At 33.0% G+C, this 16,707-nt stretch overlaps 2 protein-coding genes and 1 long non-coding RNA gene across 20 annotated transcripts in view; 1 reads left to right on the top strand and 2 right to left on the bottom strand.

The window, feature by feature from the left end:
- LOC137496814 (uncharacterized) overlaps window positions 1–1,416 on the bottom strand; it is an 81,250-nt gene extending 79,834 nt beyond the window's left edge. Inside the window, exon 1 of the long non-coding RNA XR_015504049.1 lies at window positions 1,177–1,416. This is a non-coding gene — a long non-coding RNA (uncharacterized LOC137496814). The remainder of the gene's footprint in view (window positions 1–1,176) is intronic.
- nme2a (NME/NM23 nucleoside diphosphate kinase 2a) lies at window positions 489–7,798 on the top strand. Of its 5 annotated transcripts, XR_015503294.1 has the most exons (6): window positions 511–568; window positions 1,199–1,331; window positions 2,883–2,984; window positions 3,135–3,418; window positions 4,000–5,369; window positions 5,458–7,798. XR_015503294.1 is itself a non-coding variant. In NM_199970.2 (5 exon segments), coding segments are annotated over 4 exon segments (462 nt in total). In that variant the 5' UTR covers window positions 489–568; window positions 1,199–1,202; the 3' UTR covers window positions 7,673–7,798.
- Window positions 7,799–9,911: 2,113 nt separating this feature from the next.
- The window catches only part of caskin2a (CASK interacting protein 2a), an 85,089-nt gene continuing 78,293 nt past the window's right edge, over window positions 9,912–16,707 (bottom strand). For all 14 annotated transcript variants that reach the window (XM_087276100.1, XM_087276104.1, XM_087276101.1 and 11 more), the window contains 2 exons: window positions 15,250–15,472; window positions 9,912–11,297 (listed from right to left, as the gene is read on the bottom strand). In XM_087276100.1, coding sequence (XP_087132226.1) covers window positions 11,201–11,297; window positions 15,250–15,472 — 320 coding nt within the window. In that variant the 3' untranslated portion in view covers window positions 9,912–11,200. The remainder of the gene's footprint in view (window positions 11,298–15,249; window positions 15,473–16,707) is intronic.

Genomic DNA, 16,707 nt, shown 5'->3' with positions numbered 1-16,707 from the left:
CACACACACACACACACACACACACATACATGCACACACACTACGGACAAATTAGTTTACCCAGTTCACCTTTAGTGCATTACTTTGGACTGTGGGGGAAACGGAGCACCCGAAGGAAACCCACGTCAACACGGGAGGAACATGCTAACTCCACACAGAAATGCCGACTGACTCAGCCGAGGCTCAAACCAGCAACCTTCTTGCTGTGAGGCAACAGTGCTACCCACTGCACCAACGCACCGCCTTAAGTGTAACTAATAATAACATTTTAAAATAATAATAATAATATGCTACATAGTTATTATAGGAATAATCATCACTTACAAACATTTAAATATAATACAATATCCAAATGTATTTATTTTGTATGTATTCATTAACTTTATGAAGCATAGCCATTGTTTTGTGCACCACACTTGATCCATCCCAGTGGATTAAAAATCACTGAATGCCAAACAGTACTCAGTCTCCGCCCTCCTATAAAACACTCGCCGCAGATGATCGTGGATTACTGAAAGCGCGTGGGGGGAGGAATCAACTTCAGACTCTTGGACTGCCATCAAACAATGTAAGAAAATACTCTCACTGTCTTTTACAACTGCATAGAAATACTGAATAGAAATCTAAATGTAATTTCATAGTGCTGACAAACAACTTACCAACGCTGAAGTAAATTATAAACAGCGAGTAGACCGCACATGCGCAGAACGCTTTAATGTCATGAAATTAGCGCATATAACGTACTTGTTTGTCGGATCGCCTCAGTTTGCCAAATACCTGCAAAGAACTCGTTTATTTAAATGCTACTAAATCCAGTTTGTTATTTTGGTGAAAATAGTATCTGTAATGTAACTTTGTATTCGTTGTGGATCTTAAATATAAATTTGACTATCACATTTGGCTAAGTCAAAACTTAAACATGATTAGATAAGGCGCTGAGGGCAAGAACTCGAGGACACGATCAGATCAGATCAGCAGTCACGCTTTAGGCAGCCAGTGATCAGTAAAGCCGCAGCTCAGGTCAGGACTGGCAAAGGAGATGTAATTAGGGATGGGCTCAGGGGTTTCATCACCCAGACCCCCCACCACACCTGCAGCCCAGCCGGACAAATGTACAACCGCGTAAGTTTAAAAGCAGTTCTGTCAGAGCAGCTGTTGTTTCATGTTGTTTTCTACCTGTGCTTATTTCCCATTTTAGTCCAATGTCTGGGAATGAAGAGCGCACTTTCATCGCCATCAAGCCGGATGGGGTGCAGAGGGGACTCGTCGGAGAAATCATCAAGCGCTTCGAACAGAAAGGATTCAAGTTAGTGGCAATGAAGTTAATCCAGGTAAATTAAATTAACTGTCTTGAACCTCGACGAAAGTCTGTGTAGTCTTATTGTACATTTCCTTGTAAAGGTCAAACAGCGCAATGACCAGTGCGTCAAAGTAACGTTAGACTGCAGATGACACAGACATTAAGAGATTGCGTTACATAAACGTTTCGTGAATGTATTACATACGGCAAAAGTGGCAAACTTTTTTTAAATACTTAAAAATCAGTTGTATTAGGCCTAACTGTAACCTTTTTTTATTAGAATTGTAGATATGGTAAAAAATCATGAAAATATGTTTAATAGTCAATAATATTTTATGAATGTTTAAAAATAATAATTACAGTATAAATGTACATGAATCTGTACATCTGAAATGAATATTCATCATATTTTTATATGCATGTGTATTATAATGACTGGAGTGAAACTCTCTCCCTCTGTCTATGTATGTGTTTTGTATTTGATTATTTGTTTACTGCATTAATTTACTTACAGTTTTTACTACTTATAATATTAACAGTTTTGCATATTTTGTTATTCATCTTTTTTCATTTATTTATGCTCTTGAATTGGGCTATATGACATTGACCTTTCCTCTAACAACTTCTGTAGTTAAATAGTTTGAGAAAGTGATGTTTATTGACATTTTTGATAGTTTAAATGGATACATTGTCTGGCCTGGTGTTGTAAATTACTAAACAAAACTTGGTCATTATATAACACATAGTTTAATATAACTTCATTGTCTATATATTATCTCTGTATTGTTTCAAATACTAAATTGTCAATAAAAGCCACTTTTTAAACTGCAAGCTGCAGAGTTGAAGATTCAACATCAAAAGTCAACAGCAGAGATCAAAATCTCATAATAAATAGATTAAATTAATTCCTAACCATAAATAAAAAAAAACTTGAATAACAAAATTTGGAAGCTGTTCATTTGTTTTTTTACTATATATTTTTATTCATTTATTTGCTTTAAAAAGCAAATTTTTTACTTCCATTATCCTATTGTCCTCCTAAGTTGCTTTGAATTAAAGTATCTGTCAAATGAAATGTTTTATAACTGCATTTTATTTACTTCTTTAGTCTGTGTGTGTGTGTGTGTGTGTGTGTGTATGTATATATATATATATATATATATATATATATATATATATATATTCTTTTAAATTATTTTTTTAGTACCTAAAAGATAAAAAAAAAAAAAATCCCTAGTCTTTGCAGAGCTCTATTTTTAGTGTAGGGAAACTTAAACTGTCTCTCAGACACACTCTTGTCTCTTCTAATGGTTAAACCAATTACCAACTCTAATCGTAGTTGCTTGTGGTCTGCAGTTTTCCCACTAAATATATCCCAGATTGACCTTCCAATTACAAAGAAAATTAAGATTTATTCACACACACACACACACACACACACACACACACACACACACACACACACACACACACACACACACACAAAGTTGAATTATGAAAACTTTTTTTTTCCATTTAATTCAATACATTTGTTTTCGTTAATAATTTAAATACTTTTTTTTAATTGTGGTTTTGCCTGCAGGCAGATGAGGATCTTCTTAGACAGCACTACAGTGACCTGAAGGATCGGCCTTTTTTCCCTGGACTTGTCAGTTATATGTCTGCTGGTCCTGTGGTTGCAATGGTAAATAGAACATTATATATATTCCTATATATATATATATATATATATATATATATATATATATATATATATATATATATATATATATATATAAATAAAATGAATGATCTTTTATAATTTATATGTGATCATTTTTCTGAAATGTTTTAGGTGTGGGAAGGTTTTAATGTTATAAAAACTGGCAGAGTAATGCTTGGCGAGACTAATCCCATTGACTCCAAGCCTGGGACTATCCGAGGTGACTTTTGCGTTCAAGTTGGACGGTAAGATCTTATTCTGCATTCTAAATAATTATTATATTTTTTTAAACAGCTGATAGATATAAAAGAAAACCAAAATAAAAAATATTAATCATTTATGTAAATAGAGTGAAAAATCATGTTTTTACTTTCTAAATGTTAGGTGTTATTTGATGTGTACAATAAAAATAATCAGTCTTTGAGGATTCAATAAAATATAGGCTATATTTTGCACTATTGTTCAAAAGGTTGGCGCAGAATTTTTTTATTATTTTATTATTATAAAACAAATATTATCACTGTGGACTTAAATTGTTTAAAACAAATAGTAAAAGGCATTTGCGATATTATAAAAGATGTAAAGGTTTCAAACAGAATTCTTTTGAACTTTATTTAGAATTCTGGCAAAAAAAAAACAAACATTTTGTACAAATATCACCATGCACAACTTTGGTTTTAGTTTCGGTTTAGAAATACATGTAATAAAAATATTTTTATTTATTAGAATGATTTCTGAGTCAGAGGCTGGAGCAACAATGCTGAGAATTTATAGGCTACTGTCATAGTACTAAATGAGTTTATATATATATATATATATATATATATATATATATATATATACATATATATATATATATATATATATATATATATATATATATATATATATATATATATATATATATATACTGTGATTTAAAATTCTTATGTTTTAGAATATTAGTTTTTTTGTTTAAATAATTAAAAAACATTTTTTTTTTTTAAAACAACTGAAGTTCCCCCACTAATTTGAAAATGCATCTCTGATCAAAATCACATAGTTAAACACCTTTTAAAAATGAATACTGTTTCTTCATGCCTTAAGGTGACTTAAGGCCTAAGGATTAAATCCAATGTCCCTCATTTACAGTAATATATGCAAATTAGCTCAGACCTTGTCTGTTTCATTCAATCAAACTGTATTATTAAATGCTACACAATTCCAAGTTGAAGTATATAGATCAAAAACCCCTTAATGACTCATTTTCCTATAGTGAAACTGTAGCTTGCAGCACCTGTGAATGGAGTAATACTTTATATAAATGCTTGCCTCAGACAAGTCATAGACTGTTTTCTGAATGTCTGAAATATGAGGCACACAAAACTGAAATCATTTCAGGAGTGTCAAAGTCATCATTTGATTTTATGCATTCCACAACATTTCTGACCGCCGTCACATTCTTTGATAAACTACAAACAAAGCTGTCATGTAGAAGGAAGTTACAATTGTGACTATTAACACTTATCAAGATCAACTATACCATGCAATATTATACATAGAAAGGGTGTTCATGGATCTGGACATCCTTTTTCTACAAAAACAAAAAAATTTCATAATAAAAATGAAGATAGAAAAGGTTTTGGGACACATTAGTTCTGTTTCTAACAGGTGCTTGGAGTCCTTGAAAATACTTGAATTTGAATTGAGTGTTTTCAAGGTTTGAAAAGTGCTTGGATTTCAATACAGTGCATGAAACTTGTAAATGCTATGCATTCATGGCAGTTAATCTAACTAAATAGTTAATAATAATTAACTATTTAAATAAAATGTAACATTCTATTTAACATTAAATACTATTTAATTCAATTCTAACCACACTGAACTCAACTTAAACTCTGAAAACTTCACTGACACTGTTTCAATTTTCTATGATCTTCTATGTTAGCTGCTGTTACACAATCTACATTGTAAAAGGGCCATAGAAATAAAGATGAATTGAATTAAAATAAATCGTTATAAAGAGAGTAAATGTCTGTTATTCAATGTTAGGGTTGGGACAAAAACTTTACTTTAAATACTATCCTATGGAATATTCTAACAAATAGCATCTAATATAATGTGATCAAGTACAGTATACACTTTATTAGGTGCACCTTATTAGTACTGTGTTGGACCCCCTTTTGTCTTCAGATTTTCCAAATTCTGACCCTACCAACCAAATGTCACAGCAGAAATCGAGAACCATCAGACCAGGCAATGTTTTTTCCAATCTTCTATTGTCCAATTGTAATGAGCCTGTGTGAATTGTAGATCAGCTTTCTGTTCTTAGCTGGCAGGAGTGGCACCCGGTGTGGTCTTCTGCTGCTGTAGCCCATCTGCCACAAGGTTGGATGTGTTGTGCATTCAGAGATGCTCTTCTGCATACCTCGATTGTAAAGAGTGGTTATTTGAGTTACTGTTGCCTTTCTATCAGCTCCAACCAGTCTGGCCATTCTGCTTTGACCTCTGGCATCAACAAGACAGAACAGCCGCTCACTGGATATTTTCTCTCGTTCAGACCATTCTCTGTAAACCCCAGAGAAATCATCGTCCTTCCCCATTCTGATGCTTTGTTTGAACTGCAGAAGATCGTCTTAACCATGTCTACATGCCTAAATGCATCGAGTTGTTTGCATATTATTGGCTGACTAGAAATTAGCATTATCGAGCAGTTGGACAGGTGTATCTAATAAAGTGGCTGGTGAGTTTGTATATATGTATGTAATTATATAATTTTCCACACTTGTATAGTGTAGGAAAAGTTTAAAATTTGGACCTAAATTTGACTTTGGAAAAGATGCAAGAGCCCTGTGTTTAGATTAAAGATAATATAATGCTTGATAATAGAAAGATAATAGAAATGTATGTCTTTAAAACACTGCAGTTTTAAGGAGAAAATGTTCTGCCATAATGTCACCTGGTGAATTTACACATGATATATCTTTAAAGGAGTTCTTTACAGTCCTTTAAAGGACTCTTTTACAATACCTTTCTCCCCAGCCTGGTAAAAACAGGCTTGATTTGATCCAGGTTTGATGAAGACATGCTTTCTTAAAAACTAAATGTGTTGTGATTGGATAACTGTCATATGCTGTATAACATTTGTTTTGGGTTGAAGACAATTTAATACATGAATACAGCAAACCAAAACATTTATGCTTAGTAAAATATACAATGATGTCCATGGATCTATGCTAATCATTTTACATGTAATCTGACAGTGTGTGTTATTAACAACAGATACACACTGTTTAGCTAACTATAACATTTTGATAAAACGTTTTAACACACAATAAAGTCACTTACTTTCATGGAGTTTGGGGGAGGTTGAGGTGTTTTCATGTTGTAAATCCAGCAGCTCTAATCCATAGACTATTAAAGATAGTGTTTGTGACGTCACCCATAGGTTTCTGAAGAGAGCAAATAGGCGTGGCCAACTGTCACTATTTTGGTCGCGCATCATCACGCCGAACAGGGGTAACCAAAAAAGGGCAAAGAGGCAGAGTGTGAGCGGAGCTACAGACGCCTGCTAGCATGTTGCTTAGACAGGCCTTTCTTTTGGAGAAATACTTAATACTTCATTACCTGCGACTCGTTCTGACCACATGTGTTTAGTCTTTTAAAACACTGTTGTAATAGATTGAGCCACTAAACATTGTTCTTGTGATGCTTTTCTACAGGAGGAAAACACAAATTACTTTCAAACACTTCAAGTACAGTCTGTGTTAGTAAATGCAAGGCTTTTTATAAAATTCAGGCATAACACTGTATGACAACATTTTAGACGACTGTTCCAGAGCCTACAGCTAATTAATCTGTCAGATTCTGAAGTACATTACAGGTCTAAAGAAAAATATAAATGATAAATGATCTTACATAAAACAAATACATTTATAGAGATGGTATACAAGTATATCATTTCATTTCTTTTTTTGGAGCCAGGCCTGGCGGAATTTTGATGAATTGCAGTTTCAGTTACTTCTGTATTCGCTTCATGAGGGAGAGCGGGATGTTGCCGCTTGCTCTAATCTCTCCACTGCAACCCCTTAGTCATCATTAGTCAAACAATATTACCATTAAGAAATACAAATCTTACAAATATTTTATCATCGAAATATCAATTCATTCCTAATAATATCAAATGGAGAAACATTTTAGGCATGCACGTATATAGCAAGACATGCCTGAGTTATTAAAGTTTTTGCCCCTCCCAACCATTCACATTTCCATAATCGGCTAAATGAGACATTTGTTGTAGCTTTTAAAAAAAAGAGATTTAAATAACAAACAAACAAACAAACAATTTATCTCCTTTTGGCGTAATCTTTGATCTTTCTAATATCTTAGGTTTTTTATGCCACATATACAACATTCAAAAAATGAGAAAGCATAACAGGCCAGCTTTTAACATATTAAAAATGTTGTGACAAAATGTGCCATCAACGTTTTGTTTTTAATTTACAGCCTATTTTGTTTAGCAATTTCATTTTCATTACTTTTTTTGCTAATATTTCAAATGCTTTCTCTTCAGGAACATTATTCACGGCAGTGATTCTGTGGAAAGTGCCAACACTGAGATCAACCTGTGGTTCAAACCAGATGAGATCTGCGATTACACCAAATGTCAGGAAAGCTGGATCAACAGCTAAATGCTTCCTTCTTTTCCGGCACATTTCTCCCTTTCTAGTGTTTCTCCATTAATGTACACTTCCCCCCCACCACTGTTTCTGGTGTCTGTCTTTACAATAAAACCAAAAATCATTTCTACCCCATAAGTTGGATGGCACAGTTTCTGGTTTTACAAACCAAAAGTTATGACAGCAGTCACACAATTCAAGAACTGATCTCTTGATGCTTTATCATTTATTAAACATAATACTTCAAGTAGTTCAAATAGATCAATTCGAGGCCTTTTTTTTTTCATTTCTTGTATAGTACTGGTGGTCGTGCTCAGGCAAAGCAGCAGACCATGTCTTTAAAATGTTGACAATGCCACAAAAAGCACTGCGATAAGGAATGAACTTGGGAAATAAAGTACACAGTGCTGATTTCAATGATACTGTAGCACCAGCGCTCCATTAAAATGCTATTATGCCACATAATACAAAACCTGCTTAGAAAAAAGCATGCAAGAACAGGATGATCTGTCTTGTCACAATTATTATATACACATACACACACACACACACATATATATATATATATATATATATATATATATATATATATATATATATATATATATATATATATATATATATATATATACACACATACATATACATATATACATATATATATATATATATATATATATATATATATATATATATATATATATATATATATACACACTCATATATAACAGTTAGAGAAAGTCTCTTTCAGTCAAGTACTGGTTGTGTTGCCAGTGTACAGTACATGCAGCAATACATGTATACATTAACAGGTACCGAGTACATAAAGTACACACATGTGGAGAAAAGTGCACAAGAGTCATAGAAGGGAAATGAATGCTCAAGTGGTGTGTCCGTATTACCAAACTGTCTGATTAGAACTGTGACTGTTTAAACGTCACTGCTATTAATAAATCTTACTTTTCCCATGGTAAAAGTGCCTATCCAATGTACTGGAGTATTAAGTCATCCATAGTTTTTTTTTTCTTTTTTGGATTCTATGAATCCTCTGTGTGGTAACCAGCACCAGTTCTCATTGTATGCAAAGTACACTAGTTGCATAGGACCTCCAAACAACCAGGGGGCCCTGTTGTTCTCAAAGATTATTTCATTTCAAATGTGCATTTCAGAGAAGATTTTGATTTGGGCTTCCGGTGACACAATGCCACATTCTAAATCTTTACTTTGAAGCAGGGGTCGGGAACCTTTTTCCAGCAAAAAAATAAAAAAATAAATAAAATAATGTATATTATATATATAATACAGGCTTAAAAAAACCTTTCCTCATGTCCATGCACAACTCAAAAATAAACAAATATGATGCATTACAATGCATGTGAAAAAAGGACAATTCATAGAATTTTCTTGTTTTCGCCATCGTCACTCATGAACGTTGTTTGAATTTACGTGCACAGAGTTACTGTAGAAATGTAAGTTGCTTGCCCTTTATTGTTGTCATGATTCAAGTTAATCCAAAGCGCCACAAATCCAAAATGGTTGAAACGGCTCTTTTCTCATTTATTTTGCTGTAAAAAAAAATACACTAAAAGATAATTGTAATTGTATTTTCATTAAAAAACAGATTTCTGATGACAGTTATACATTTTAAACTTTAAAATATTATCAAAGAAAGACAGCTGGAGAGCCACATGTTTGGTCAAAGAGCCTTATGTAGCTCCCGAGCCATAAGTTCCATACCCCTGTTTTAAAGCAATGTGCTCTTTCTCTTAATAAAGGATATAATAGGCAACTTGTCAATTAATGCAGTGTTATGGGATCTTATGATAGGTGTGCGGCGAGGCAGTGGCGCAGTAGGTAGTGCTGTCGCCTCACAGCAAGAAGGTACCTGGGTCGCTGGTATGAACCTCAGCTCAGTTGGCGTTTCTGTGTGGAGTTTGCATGTTCTCCCTGCCTTCGCGGGTGCAAAGTGCCTTTTCGGGTGCATTCCGGGTGCTCCGGTTTCCCCCACAGTCCAAAGACATGCGGTACAGTATAGGTGAATTGGGTAGGCTAAATTGTCCGTAGTGTATGAGTGTGTGCGTGTGTGTGTGTGTGAATGTGTGTGTGGATGTTTCCCAGTGATGGGTTGCGGCTGGAAGGGCATCTGCTGCGTAAAAACTTGCTGGATAAGTGGGTGGTTCATTCAGCTGTGGCGACCCCGGATTAATAAAGGGACTAAGCCGACAAGAAAATGAATGAATGATAGATGTGCTTTGTTTGTTTGCGAAAAGTTTTTTTTTTTTTTTTTAAGAAAATTATTCTGTTCATCAAGACGGCATTTATTAAATGAAGAAAAAAAAAAGTTAAATTGTTAAATATTTATTACATTTAAATAACTGCTTTCTTATTTTATGTAGTTTCAAATTAAATTATTACTGGAGTAATGAAGCTGAAAATTCATCTTTAAAATCACTGGAATGAAGATTAAATGAAATGATAAACTACTGTTGAACAGTTATTTTATAGTACAATAACATTTCACAATTTGTTCTGTATTTTTGATGAAATAAACGCAGCATTGGTGAGCAGAAGATTAAATTAGATTAATGCACTGAAAAAGTTTTCCATAGAGCCCCCAGACATCAAGAACTGGCACTGGTTTAAACCACAAGGACTTATTAAAATGATAGTTCCCTTTGGTCAGTTAAGCTTAAAAATATAATGCTTTGCAACAGTTTCTATTTTTGTTTGCCTGGTTTCATCTAGAACGACAGCATTCACAAAGAGCGATTGTCCCTTTTTAACCTGAACCAAATCAAATAAGTTATCATTTTGATACAAAAATATATAATAGATGTAATCCATACAATGTTATTTCTTTTCCAAAACAGACCGCTCATCAAAATATACTATTCCTCTATTAATATGTCAAGAAAAATAATACTTTTCTTGACACGTTAAGCTCTTGTTGAATTATGCAACCTTTGAAATGCAAAATATACAGTGCAACAATACTGTACAGCACTGAATCTGTTGGCAGGACATGGACCTTTTCAGTCGATGAATGTAGAGTTCAGTCAAACGTACTTGGTCCATGAGGTTTTGGGTCATTCCACAAATAATGAACAGTTTTTTGTTGTTTTTGATCAGCTGTGTTATTGCTTAGCTTGAACAGAGAATTAAGGACGCGGAAAACAAAAGTGAGGAACGGTGAATCTCAGAGCACACCGATTTCACACCGTATATCCATCTGCTGGAGGCCAACTGCGAGGCTTGATCTGAGCACAACAGGAAATTCCAGAAGATCTGAAAAGTAAGTGCTTACATTCTGCAATCCTTTCTGTCAAGAGCAAGATAAAGACGCAGAAACAGTGTGGTAAGAAGTAAAAGTTTTGTGAACATCCACAGGAGTTCTGAGGCATCAATATTCATTGCAGGTAATTGATTCGTCTGATTCATTTCTGAAGAATGATGTAAACAGAATATGAAGAGTGAGTGTTTAAAGCATCTAGAAGTTTCCATGTGAAGGCCCCGCGCAATGCTTTGAGGAATTACAGGAGGTCAATCCAACATGGCATCCAGCTGGTCAGCGAGATCATCGAACATGTTCCCTATATCATCAAGAATATTCCCCGCTGACTTCACTGTGTTAATGCCCCTGAGAGAAAGAAGAGCAGGAATAATGTGAAGACTGTCATTGTGAAAGGATAATAGGTTAGTCAAGTTTAATGCAATGTGGATGTACAGTGGGAATGCCCATGACCTGTGATAGAAAAACATTCATATTTTTTATCAAATGTACTGTATCTAAACTACCAGACAAAAGTTTGGGGTCAGAAGGATTTTTAAATGTTTCAAAATAAGCGTCTTCTGCTCACCAAGGCTGCATTTATTTCATCAAAAATACAGTACAAATTGTGAAATGCTTTTGTACTATAGTTTATCATTTAATTTAACAATTTATTCCAGTGATTTTAAAGATGAGTTTTCAGCTTCATTACTCCAGTCTTCAGAGTCACATGACCCTTCAGAAATCACTCTAATATTAATTATTAGTTATTATTATTAATGTTAATATTATTAATGGTAATAAATAATAAAAGCAAGAATGACTGGACTAATAAATTCATTTGAAAATACATACAATAAGTAATAAATACATATTTAATAAATAAATATTTAACAATGCTTTTGACATGAACAAAAACATGAAAAAACGACCCCAAACTTTTGACTGGTAGTGTACAGACAAGCTTACATAAACACATTACATACATATGACCGTTGGTAATATAGTGTGGGACAACAGGTGTAATGTACTTGATACATTACATTAGATACCGTTTTAGATACATTTTAATAAATAATTTAGCATGATTTTTGTTGCATGAATGCATTAAATAGGTTAATTGTCATTTTACAAATAGAAATTTGGTCTCAAATAAATGCTTTTTTTCTTTATCAATGATCACAATGTTAAGTCTTACAACAGATTTTGAGATACTTTTAAAAATGTTTTATTGGCACATCACTAATTATGATTACAGATTAAAAACTTCTTTTTTATTTAGTTTTTTAATACTTTAAAAGTAAAAAAACACACAAAGAAAATCCATTAAATTTACTGTAAAAAGTGACAGCTGTGGCTGCTGAAATTTCACCATTAAAAATACACTAGGAATGTGAATAAATTTTTTAAATATTACAATATTTCATACATTTTTTTGTCATATAACAATCTTTTAAAGTATGACATATATATATATATATATATGAACCCAATAAAGAAACCATAAAAATATTAACAATAGTAATTGAATTCATGGTTATTTACTATTTATCAATAAAACAGATTACAGGTGTTTATTGTAACATTTGACAGTTAGCTTACTGTTGAAATCACAGACATTTTTTCAGAAAATGATTTTTTAACAGATAAAATAGAAAAACGTTCATTTGGATTGTAATTAGAAATTGGTGTCTACATTTCCATGAAAACACAAAATCATACATCAACATATGCTTGACTACAGTTTCTAGGTAAAATTAAAGTTACAGGGCAGTATGCATACTGCCAGTGCGCAGACACCAAACAAGTTTGTTCCCTTTCACACTAATTATCGACATTATTAAAGAGACATATTATTAATGAATAAAGTATTATTTTCATGTGGTTCTTTTAAAGTAACATATTTTGGATTTGCAAAAACGTATACAGCATTCTCTAGAGACGACGCAACAGCATTTTTTCCAATTGAATGCTTTAAATGCAAAACGCCTCTTGACGGGCACAGTCTGTCGCAAAAAAACTGCTGTAAAAAGCACACCGCACTTCTATTGTCAACAAAAAAGGCAGTGTGGTGTGCCTTGTATTATTATATATTTTTGCCTTACAACCCATTTGTCTGTACAAGATCAACTGATGGAAATCATAAATGACGGTGGCCTTGGGGCAGTTTGCATATCACGTCTTTTCCGAACGTTCTTTTTTTTTTTTTTTCATTGGAGGTGAACGGCTTGTGCGCGTTTATTTGGAGCAACACATGCAAGTGCTGAAATGTGCTCACGCCTCCCAGGCATACCCAATAGAACATCTAAATGCTGCGAGCTTGTATTGAGCCACATGACAAGAACTTGTCGATCAGCTATATACTGTACTTTGTATGGAATATATTTTAGTAGACTAACACCCAAACACTGCAGTGCTTTTTAATTTTCTCCATTAATAAAACTTGTATCAGTTGCAGCAATATTTTGTCAGCTTTTCATCCTCTGAGAAAACAGTTGATGGTCGCCTAGAAATCTACCCATCGCCCCACCCACGGTAAAAATGTCAAGCAGTTGCCAGTCCGCGGTGATAATAATGCGGGGGACCACTGCTCTAGTGGTTACTGAAACATGCAATAAAACAAACCCAGAGCAATACAGTTTACATTTTTCCAAAATGTAAAATTTATTGCTCTGGGTTTGTGAAAGTTTTCAACCATCCAACAAAAATGTTTTAAAGTGTTTCATTTTCAACTCGATTAACTTTTTTTTGGTGATTGCACAAATTAGTTTAATGTTCTGAGAAAAGGCATTAAAATACTGTAAAAATATAGTCAAACCAGGCTCATTGGAAATACAGTTGAAGTCAGAATTATAAGCCCTCCTGTTTATTTTTCACCCCATTTCTGTTTAACGGAGAGAAGATTTTTAACAGATTTCTAAACATAATAGTTTTAATAACAAATTTCTAATAACTGTTTTATTTTATTTTTGCCATGATGACAGTAAATAATATTTGACTAGATACTTTTCAAGACACTTCTATACAGCTTAAAGTGACATTTAAAGGCTTAACTAGGTTAATTAGGTGAACTAGGCAGGTTAGGGTAATTAGTTATTGTACAACGATAGTTTGTTCTGTACACTATCGAAAAAAAATAGCTTAAAGGGGCTCATAATTTTGACCTTGTTGACCCTTAAAGCAATAAAAACTTTTATTCAAGCCGAAATAAGACCAATATGACTTTCTCCAGAAGGAAAATTATTATCAGACATACTGTGAAAATGTCCTTGCTCTGTTAAACATCATTTGGGAAATATTTTTAAAAAATAAAATTTTTAAATATTTAAAAAAAAAATCAAAGGGGGGCTAATAGTTCTGACTTCAACTGTATTTCCAATGAGCCTGGTTTGACTATATTTTTACAGTATTTTAATGCCTTTTCTCAGAACATTAAACTAGTTTGTGCAATCACCAAAAAAATTTAATCGAGTTGAAAATGAAACTCTTTAAAACATTTTTGTTAGATGGTTGAAAACTTTCACCCACATAAGCCACAATTTTGTGGAAATGTATCGATAAACTATTTAAAACAAAAATAAATCCCATATTCCATTTTTAAAAGGATATTATTTCTTTTCAGGAGCTGTCTTGGTCTCAAAAAACTATTTTATACATTTCCCCTTCACTTCAGGATTTTCAGAATGACTTTGGGAACTCTTTAAAACTGATTCTTGACTGAAAGAAAACGCATTGTCAGGATTTGTGCTCAATGCATTGAGAAAATGGTCAAATCATGACACTAATAATCAGAATAAAATATACAGTGAATACAGTGCAGTATTCAGTCCTCCGTTTCAAAACTCGTGACTGTTAGGATTAGATTCACAGCATCCATATATGCAAAATAAAAAACCTCTGATGGGGTTTTAAGGATTAGCATATGCTACGCTATGAGCTAAATCTGTTCAAAATGCAAAACGAGGTTTGACAGACTGACCAGCAACTCTGCTGACAGTGAATTTGTCAGGAAAGTAGTCAAATGAAAGTCCAAAATGAGACACCATCTGTTCTCCATCCATGAAATAAGGATATCAACAATCTGTCTTCGTTGCAGACAAACCATCAAAGAGTCAAAGGAAAAGCAGACACTACTTTTAGGTTGAATTACTCAATGCAAGATTTCCCAGCAGGCTCCCAAGTGGTCATCCAGTTATATAGGACCATCTGCAAGACTGTCTTTTCAAAATAGAGAATTTTCCCTTAAGGATTCAAGCTGTTTAGTGCTTCTTTTACTAAGTAACATTGAGATACAGATACACACACACACAAAAAAGTTTACCTGCTTGCTGGGTCATCCTGAGCCAGTTTCCTTTCCACAACTTGAAGCGCTGCTTGTAGAGATGTGCTGGTTTGCTCAAGCCGTTTGTGAACTAGCACATTCTGGCCTTCAGCTGTCAGCGCTGACTGACCTTGAGGTGTTGCATTTGGGGGACAGCAAGCCAGAGGACTGCATGGAGGAGAAACAGCAAACGCCACGCTCTGGACAACACTCATTGACACTCCTGAAGAAGATTGAAAAGAGGAAAGAGAACAAACAATTAGTAGAAACACAAACATTGCTAATAGACTTTGTACACGTTCATTTGGTACAATTAAAATCACAGGCATATATTTGTGAAGGCTCGAGGCTAGTTTTCTGATAGAGAGGCATCAGTTAGTGTTGTTATGGTCAAATGAGAACAGAATGATTCATAATAGGGATGCTTGATATTATCAGCATTTATCCATGACATGACATACACTTTAGGAAAGTTTATGCTAGAGGGAATACAAGCTTTCAGGAGTGTGGAAGTTTTTCACTGTGAAAAGAGGCTTTTAGAGTTTCAAAATGATAATAAATGTTGCAAAACAAAAATCTGGATGTTCCATCACAAATTCCTTGTTTTCTGCAACCAAGGTTTTAAATTAAAAATTAGTTGTCTGCTGTACTGTATTTTCATTTTGTTTTGTTTTTGAAATGCAGGCTAAGAAATATTCAGTCAAAACCCTTATATACTGAATGCACATCCAAAATTATTAATCGTTTCTGCTAACTGAAAAAAAATAGAAATAATAAATAATTATATTTTTACATAAATAAATATTACATTCACTACCAGTCAAAAGTTTGGGGTCAGTAGGATTTTTAAAGGTTTTAAAATAAGTGTCTTCTGCTCACCAATACTGCATTTATTTAATAAAAAATACAGTACAAATTGAGAAATTGTGAAATGTTATTGTACTATAAAAAACTGTAGTTTATCATTTAATTTAACAATTTATTCCAGTGATTTTTAAGATGAATGTTCAGCTTCATTACTCCAGTCTTTAGAGTCACATGATCCTTCAGAAACCACTCTAATAATAATAATTATTACTGTTGTTATTATTATTATTATTATTAATAATGGTAATAGTAATAAAAGTAATAATAAATGGAGTAAAAAATATATTTAAACATATATACAATGAGAAATAAATATTTAATAAATATTTAACAATTTAACTTTTTTTTTACAATTAATAAATGCCGCCTTGATAAATAGGATAATTTTGTTTAAAATATTAAATAAAATTAATAATAAAAAAACAAACTGACCCCAAAAGTGTGACCAGTAGTGTAAATGCATTTATTTATCTATTAATATTATTTGGACTATTTTTTTAATCTTTGCTAAATGCAATGTTGTGCTGTAAAAATCATATGACAAAAAGTCAAGACAACAAATGCTTTTATTTTACTTCAACTTATTTTATT

The sequence above is a fragment of the Danio rerio genome, chromosome 12, assembly GCF_052040795.2.
Source record: "Danio rerio strain M-AB ecotype USA chromosome 12, GRCz13ab, whole genome shotgun sequence".
Lineage (NCBI taxonomy): Eukaryota > Metazoa > Chordata > Actinopteri > Cypriniformes > Danionidae > Danio > Danio rerio.
Note: the sequence above shows the minus strand (reverse complement) of the source record. Positions and strands in the feature narration are given on the sequence as shown.

Excerpts from the sequence above, each read along its gene's own strand:
- nme2a (XM_087274707.1), top strand. The coding sequence starts at position 1,052 with ATGGGCTCAGGGGTTTCATCACCCAGACCCCCCACCACACCTGCAGCC. Across the intron at positions 1,332-2,882 it reads TGGCAATGAAGTTAATCCAG|GCAGATGAGGATCTTCTTAG; the intron begins GTAAATTAAATT and ends TTTTGCCTGCAG. Across the intron at positions 2,985-3,134 it reads CTGGTCCTGTGGTTGCAATG|GTGTGGGAAGGTTTTAATGT; the intron begins GTAAATAGAACA and ends GAAATGTTTTAG.